The sequence below is a fragment of the Pyxicephalus adspersus genome, chromosome 3 (genome assembly GCF_032062135.1).
Source record: "Pyxicephalus adspersus chromosome 3, UCB_Pads_2.0, whole genome shotgun sequence".
Taxonomy (NCBI): Eukaryota; Metazoa; Chordata; class Amphibia; order Anura; family Pyxicephalidae; genus Pyxicephalus; species Pyxicephalus adspersus.
The window spans coordinates 2,884,278-2,892,765 of NC_092860.1; the positions used below are offsets into that span (position 1 = coordinate 2,884,278).

The 8,488-nt window shown below is 39.8% G+C and overlaps 1 protein-coding gene across 1 annotated transcript in view; it reads right to left on the reverse strand.

Moving 5' to 3' along the window:
* Window positions 1-5,032, reverse strand: part of LOC140325356 (polycystin-1-like) — a 63,032-nt gene extending 58,000 nt beyond the window's left edge. Inside the window, exon 1 of the mRNA XM_072403181.1 lies at window positions 4,686-5,032. Within this exon, the coding sequence (XP_072259282.1) occupies window positions 4,686-5,032 (347 nt within the window). The remainder of the gene's footprint in view (window positions 1-4,685) is intronic.
* Window positions 5,033-8,488: the final 3,456 nt, after the last annotated feature.

Genomic DNA, 8,488 nt, shown 5'->3' on the forward strand with positions numbered 1-8,488 from the left:
AGGGCTGTCATCTGTTATCCAGACAATGCCATATGCTTTAGTAATTCCTACATGCTTAAATTAACCTTTCTGCTATCTTATTTCCTATATTATCAGTCAGGGGAAACACCAGGGCCCGTCAGTGCCAAGGAATGTGAGCGTCATGCTTATCAGCTCAGCTGCATTAGGTAAATGTATACAGGTAATCGTCAGATATGAGCAATATGAGATCTGACGTGACGTTACCATACCTGCCATTGATGGGTTCAATAGACCACCGGAGGATGCAGCCGCCATTGTTCTACAGCTAGAGCTGTACAACCTTTTCAGTTCAAAGACTTTGCTAAGGATTCGGATCATGCCGGGGAATATAGAACTCAAGAGACCAGAGACCACCAAACTCCTTGTACACACTCTGATCATCTCTCATCCGAACTACTGTAACCTCCTCCTCTCTGGTATTCCACTAACCCGACTCTCTCCTCTACAATCTATTATGAATGCTGCAGCCAGACTCATCCATCCACCTACCTACCCCATACACAGCCTGCCCACCTACCTACCCCATACACAGCCTTCCCACCTCTCCTCTTCTGCTGCCTCTCTTTGTAGTTCTCTTTATTGGCTTCCATTTTATTTTAGAATCAAATTCCTCTCCTGTGCTTTGCCTTCCAATCCCTCCACAGTTCTTGTCCCACTTTTTGACCTGACATTTCTGACCTGAGAGAAAAATCCCCCCAAGCCGCTCTCTCTGCTCCTCCAATGACCTACTAATGACTTCCTCACTCATAACCTCATCACACGCACGGCTCCAAGACTTTTCTAAAGCTGCCCCAACTTCCAACTGCACTCACTTCCAATCTTTTCAAACTGACCTGCCCTTCTTCTTCTGTCTCCTAAACCCCCACTATCTCCCACCATTCCATATCCCCCTCCTATTGTGTGTTACTTTTCCCACCTCTTAGATTGTAAGCTCTTTGGGGCAGGGTCCTCTCCTCCTCCTGTGTCACTGTCTGTATCTGTCTCTTTCTTTTTTTTTGCAACCCTTATTTCATGTACAGCGCTGCGTAATATGTTGGCGCTATAGAAATCCTGTTAAATAATAATAATAATATAAAAATGAGTTTCACTTTTTCAGGATAGAAAGCTTCTTGGCTAAAGGGAAGCAGATGCTTTGCTTTCCCTATACACAATACGAAGATTCCCCATTGCTAAGAATGAAAGCAGAACTTCTAGTTCCCATATTCTGTTTAAAGCTGAACTATAACCAACTGATATTTTGCCTTTACTTGTTCCTCCTTCCTATTTATCAATGTGATCACTATGTCTCTGTGCTTCTCTGTGCAATGCAAGCAGAAAGAAAACCGCACCCTGCTCCTCTCAGGAAACCTCCGCTCTGCTGCAAGCAGTGGCTTGGCTCTTGGGAAGAGTTGTATCTCTATAGTCTACATGAACATTTGTCAGATTGGTGGACTTGGCGTTCTTAGGCAGGCTGTATTGGCACGCTGACCACCCTGGGGTTATGCCGAGCCTCCATTAATGAAAGAACTAAAATTCAATGCATTGATGGGCCAGGGAGAGTCAGACTGGGGAGGATAGGACCAGACGATGCTTGGACATTCTCCAGCTGAATGCAGCTTTCAATGCACATTGCGAGAAGCCTACAGTGTGCAGAATAGCTAATCACAGTCCAGTATAATGCAACTGTGCAAGAGGAAATGCAAGGCTGGAGTTCAGCTTTAAGCATGGTAAGGAAAACATGTTCTGCAGACAGCAGGAAAATACAAAAAACAATTGTAATAAATATGATTTAGCAGCTCGGACATTTAGCAGTGTCAGCATCTCCCGTACCTGCACTCATGTGTACATTTACTTCCTGTACAAATGTTTGCACAATAATGTTTTTGTCTTTACATAGATAATATTTATTCACCTGCTATAATATGATTTGCTGTTTGCTTAAAATTTGGAAGCAGAAGAACACCGTGTACATTTACTGCAGGAGAACACTAACCTGTGAGCTCCATTCCCTGAATATTGATACCTCCTGAGCCTGAAAATTGACAATGTTAGAAATAAAATCTTCTTCACCTCCAAAGGGGGGCATTGTTTTGTTGAGGTTAGGTCTGTTCCTCCTTGTGTCATAGGATTGGTCAGTGAAACCGCCCATTACAGAAATGGGCCAACAGTAGGCAATAATGTGCAGCACAGTGGCTCAGTGGTCAGCACTCCGGCCTTTGCAGCGCTGGGTCCCAGGTTGGAATCTTGGCCAGGCCATTATCTGCATGGAGTTTGCAGGTTCTCCTCGTGTTTGTCTGGGGTTCCTCCGGGTACTCCGGTTTCCTCCCACATTCCAAAAACATGCAATTAGGTTATTTGGCTTCCCAAAATTGACCTTAGACTGTGATAATGACATATGACTATGGTACGGACATTAGATTGTGAGCTCCTTTGAGCAACAGTTAGTCACATGAATATGGACTTTGTACTGTGCTGTGTAATATGTCGGCGATAAAAATACTGTGCAATAATAATAGTGATGTGCTGACGATAAAAGTAAGAGTTTATATTAATATATTAACCTATTAGTTAAATATGATTAATAATAACTTTTATTTTTAAAGCACCAACATATTACCCAACTCTATACAATAAATATTGAGTTAAGTTTACATTAGATTACGAATTGGTGTCATCTTCGATTCTGCCCTCTCATTTACCCCTCATATTCAGAACATTTTCAGGTCCGGTCACTTTCATCTACGCAACATCTCCAAAATCCACCCCTACCTGTCCCCTGAGACCACCAAACTCCTTGTACACGCTCTTATCATCTCCCGTCTGCACTACTGTAACCTCCTCCTCTCTTATACACAGCCTTCCCACCTACCTACCCCATACCCATCCTTCCCACTGCTCCTCTTCTGCTGCATCTCTTTGTAGTTCTCTTTATTGGCTTCCATTTCACCTTAGAATCAAATTCATCTCCTGTGCTTTGCCTTCAAATCTCTCCACTTATCTTTCTGAACGCTTTCTTCGCTCCTCCAATGACCTACTAATGACTTCCTCACTCATAACCTCATCACTTGCACTGCTCCAAGACTTTTCTAGAGCTGCCCCCATTCTCTGGAATGGTCTTCCTCGTCCTATTCGGCTTGCTCCTACTTTCTGCTCATTTAAAAGAGAGAACCCAACACTTCCCCCTCACCTACCCTTCTTCTTCTGTCTCCTAAACCCTCACTACTTCCCACCATTCCATATCCCCCTCCTATTGTGTGATACTTCCCCCACCTCCTAGATTGTAAGCTCTTCAGGGCAGGGTCCTCTCCTCCTGCTGTGTCACTGTCTGTATCTGTCTGTCATTTGCAACCCCTATTTAATGTACAGCTCTGTGTAATATGTTGGCGCTATATAAATCCTGTTTAATAAAAATGTATTAATAATAATCTGTGCATGTGATGAGTTGTGTGTTTAGTTTGTAAAGGTGGCAGGATTTTGTAACCCACCCCTGCCAGGCATAAATCACATTCACATGCTTTCAGAATTAAAAGGCTGCAGTATTGAATGGCATTCCTGCATTCCTATCTCCCCTGCCAAATCCCACACAGTGTTGGAAAAAGAGCGGAATGGGTGAGAAAGAGGGAAATGATGTAACGAATATCAGAAGATGGCAATGTGTGACCAATCAGGTGGCACAATAAACTGGAAGCTCTAATAAAAGTCTCAACATGCACTGGCAGCTATCAAAATTCAGGAACAGATTGTAAAGCAGCAAAGCTGACTAATAAATAAAGTATTACAATATGCAATGACCATATGCAAAGCATAGTGACCCGTGGAAATCAAATATCAATTTTCTGCATCAGGTAACTGATTTATAATTGGTTGCAATGAGTGATTGCTCGGAACTAGTAATTGACCTGAATTTGTGGTCAAAACTTTACCAGGAGATATGAGAAAATGAAAGGTAGCAGTTTCAAGGCTGCAGATACAAGAAATAGCGGCTTTGCTGGGTATTCCTATACAGCCTCGATTAAATTGTTATTCTTCCAAAGATAAACCGTCTAATAGTTTCTGGAGTCTCTATTGGTGCGCTCCTGGGGTTGTAGATTAGTTATTTTATATTATGTAGTATAAGTATTTTATTTTATGGAGTATTATTTTGTATTATGGAGTATTATTTTATATTATGGAGCATTATTTTGTAATATGGAGTATTATTTTGTATTATAGAGTATTATTTTCTATTATGGAGTATAAGTATTATATATTATGGAGTATAAGTATTTTATAGTATGGAGTATTATTTTGTATTATGGAGCATTATTTTGTATTATGGAGTATTATTTTCTATTATGGAGTATAATTATTTTCTATTATGGAGTATTAATGGAGTATAAGTATTTTATATTATGAAGTATTATTTTGTATTATGGAGTATAAGTATTTTATATTATGAAGTATTATTTTGTATTATGGAGTATTAGTATTTTATAGTATGGAATAATATTTTGTATTATGGAGTATAAGTATTTTATATTATGGAGAATGTAACAAGAGAAGCTGCAATGTAAGAGAGTTGAGAAGTATAGCAGAAAAATCTCATTGTTGGAGTATATCCAAGACATAAAAGATGCCAGGTTCCATCTACAACCTAAATATCATAATCTGACTTGTACAACAACATAATAAATACAACTACTCACATGGTGACAGTATCTGGTGGGAACTCCTTGGCCGGAGGGATAACCAATAATCCAACCCCAGAGCAATCCACATGAGTTCCGGAGCACCTGCAGGTTGGAGGACAATGTAGGAGGACCTCAGTACTCCATCCATGGTCACTGGAGCAATCATCATCATCATCATTGGTGTCGGCAATACCCGGTTCTCTTGTTTCCCCATGTAACAGTTTAGACCCCACGCTGAACTTGGATCCTTGGGGGGTCTCTGCATGTAGGAATGGTGTCCATAGCAAAGCACCAACTATGAAACAGATGATCAGAAGCTTCACAGGTACAATGCACTTGGCACCTGACCGACCCTTTACCATTGTACAACTGCATGGAATACTCAAGTAAAAAATTACAAATACAATGTTTCTGGTTCTAGTCGATGTGTTGGGTCACCATTTAATGAGCCCTTAAGTTGCTTCTCTTCCAATTTATTCTATGACTTGATCTGCTCCTTCACACCGGTCGGTTTCTATTGGCATGATCCAAGATTTGCTTATGTTGGCTATGATTGTACATCTGCATCTTGTTCCAAATCACACAATGGCCTCTCCTTTCACTGTCATTCTTTAACCCCCAGAAGGAGGAGGGGGCTTTATTACCCTTTAGAAGGGTCTCACCCTGCATTCCCAACCTACATCACTAGGGAACCATATTGTAAATCTCAGGGGGTGGAGAAGACACTAAATTTGTACTAATAGGACATTGCCAGTAAAAAAGATAATTGGTTGAGTTCAGTAAGCAGAGTTATTCTTAAGCCAACAAGAACTCTTTCTTACAATAGATAGTGCTTACTTGTAGGGAGAAAAAGGGATAGATTCCATTTGCACTAAAATTTTGGCAAAATCAGGAGAATCCAGCAAATTGTTGCCATATTAGCCAAATGTTTTGGAGTCAAAGGGGAATCCAAACTTGGAATAAATTAATTATGCTGCATAACTTGCTGCAATGTAATTTGGATACAGGGTAGCATTTGTATGGTTTGGTATCACTATTCTTCAAGAAAGATTCTTTTGTGTCCTAAGCCAACCCCTAAAACTAGATTTGAGGTTTTTGTGGTGATTAGGTTTTTTTAGTTGCATTATATATATTATTGCCTTTGTGGCTATAGATATACATGGTAAATGCTGCATACAAAATAAAATACAAATATTCAGATTGTTAAAGCCTCTCATCTTTATGTATCATACGATATCAGGAGGAATGAAACTAAACAAGCACGTCTTTTAAAGTAAAGATTATCCTATTTATTCTATAGAAAGGACCAGTTACTTAGAATTTCATGAAACGGAATCCTTAAGTCTCTTTTACTGACACGTTTCGGCTTAGTGGCTTCCTCAGGGGAGTATTAGATGGGTGAACCAGTGAACATACATTTGTCAGTTAATGGAGAGAAGATTGTGCTGCGCATAACAACACCTATACCATAGTGCATGTGTTTTCAAAAATGCATTAAACGGCATGAAGTAAATGTAAATGAGCCCTTGGAGTTGTCCGTGAGGTACAGGTAGGATTGTCTAAAAGGGGAATTCTCCTCACTTAAGGGGAAGATTTTCCCTAAAATTTATAAAACATCAATACCAAAAATATAAAAAAATACCATTAATAAACCTGTCTGCAGTCTTGAGATATAAATATTACATATGGCCGGTCTTATACATATCCAAAGAAATGGAATGGGTAAGAACCTTTTTATACCTAAAGAATGAAACTGCTTTTCTTAAACCGCAGCATGCAAAAATAATTCCCAGTATCTCCCACTGGGGCCACAGTTGGCCCTGCTGCAGAACACTCAGCAGATCTGAAACGGCCCTAAGGGTGAAGTTGTAGTATCTCTTTGGGTCTCTGGGTGGCAGCACTGATTACCCCACAGAGTCAGCACTCTCAGATATCACATTGACTTGTATCATCTATTGATCTGTTAACCTCAGCCCTGAAAAATGTAACATGGATCTGCTACAATAACATGACACTCATGACATAGTGGCAATTAAATTTATATGAACCCTAAACCAATTCAATTGCACTTTTTAAAATAAAAAATATTTATTTTTATATCATTTCACTGCTGATAATTTCCCATTTACATCCACTTCTTGTCTACGTGCGATGGCTGCATGGCATTTTTCTGGGCAGGTTTCCTGATGGTGACAACAATGTCTGTGCAATCATATCACTATGGGCTCAATTTATAAAACAAAGAATCTGATATTCCCTCAACCATTCACTGGCAGTAATTAATTCCTACCAGGGAATGTCAGATTTTCTGTTGTCCTATGTGCATGCAAAATCATGAGCTTGTGGTGTTTTGGTGGTAATAATTTTATGATATATGATTCACCTTGGTGATATTGTTTATTGGGTACTGCAATTACCATTATGGTGTAGGAATATAGTCTGGTATATCTATTTATCTTTGGTTTTCTATGCAACAAGGAGATATGGATCATTGGAAATGGGGTAAATATTGATAGTACATATTAAAAAAAGAGGGAGGAGATTTCTGTGGCTCGAATATAAAGGTGTATTTCAGCTCTGTAATATAAATCTTACATGCAGTAATACATAAATATAGTCAGGGTTACCCACTCCCAATAAGCATGATAGGGTTGGAATGACCGACACCAGGCAGCAGGTTGATAATAAGTATAAATCAGAGAACATTTTAGCTTTATAAATTGAATAACGCCTTGTAGCCCGATGCGTTTCACCTAATGGCTTCTTCAGGGGTGTGCAGATGTATAGAAAGAGCAGAAAAAGAGGAATATTTACAACAGAAACATACCAAATATCTGTATGACATAACAGAGTACATATTTAGCTTAAGATATATTTAAAGTCAATTAGGTTATATACAGGTATTCCCCGGGTTAGGGACATACGAACGCCTCCTAGATATGAACGGGCTTTCCTGCTTACTGTGTGCAAAACAGAGGCTTGGCGGGGGAGGATTGCATGACTAAAGCTACGTACACACTTCCAATTATTATCGTTGGAAAACGAACGACGAACGATCCTGCACGATATCTACGAACGATCGTATAGCACCGATCCTGCACATAGAGATAACGACACGATCGTTCGTAGATATTGTACACACAATAGATACGATCGTTTGAACGATAGAGGAACTATGTGCACGACAGGAAAGTGAACGGACGTTCGTTCATCACGCATGCTCTCAACATGGACGATCAACGAACGACCGTACACACGAACGATGTTCAACGATCGTCGTCCAATCCGATCCGTCGGTCCGGTCGTTCGTTTCCAGCGACTTTCCTCGTTCGTCGGCGTCGTTGGTTACTTTTTTACGAACGATTTTTTGCCCAATCGATCGTTCGTCGTTCGATTGGAACGATAAAAATTGGAAGTGTGTACGCACCTTTAGAGAAGAAATCTTTTGCTAAACACAGCTGGGGTTGTGGCTGATCTTAAGGACGGAGCTCTTCTGCAACTTCTTGTAACTCTTTAATGTCCAAGACAAACTCTGCAGTTGTTTCTTTTTGCATATCAAAGCACAGCTTGCTCCAGAAGTTAATGAATGTCCGGGCTCCATAAAGATTTTTTTTTCCTTTGTTTGTGATTAGCTCACAGTGAGGATTTTATACAGTAACTGACACCACATTGCCTAATAATATGTTTAGACAAACATCTGTCCTAATTGCATTTATTAAAATAATGTACCTGTTCCGACTTACATACAAATTCAACCCAAAGCGTACCGTAACTCACTGTAATTTTCACTTTACATAAAGTGGTAGAGAACCCTTTCA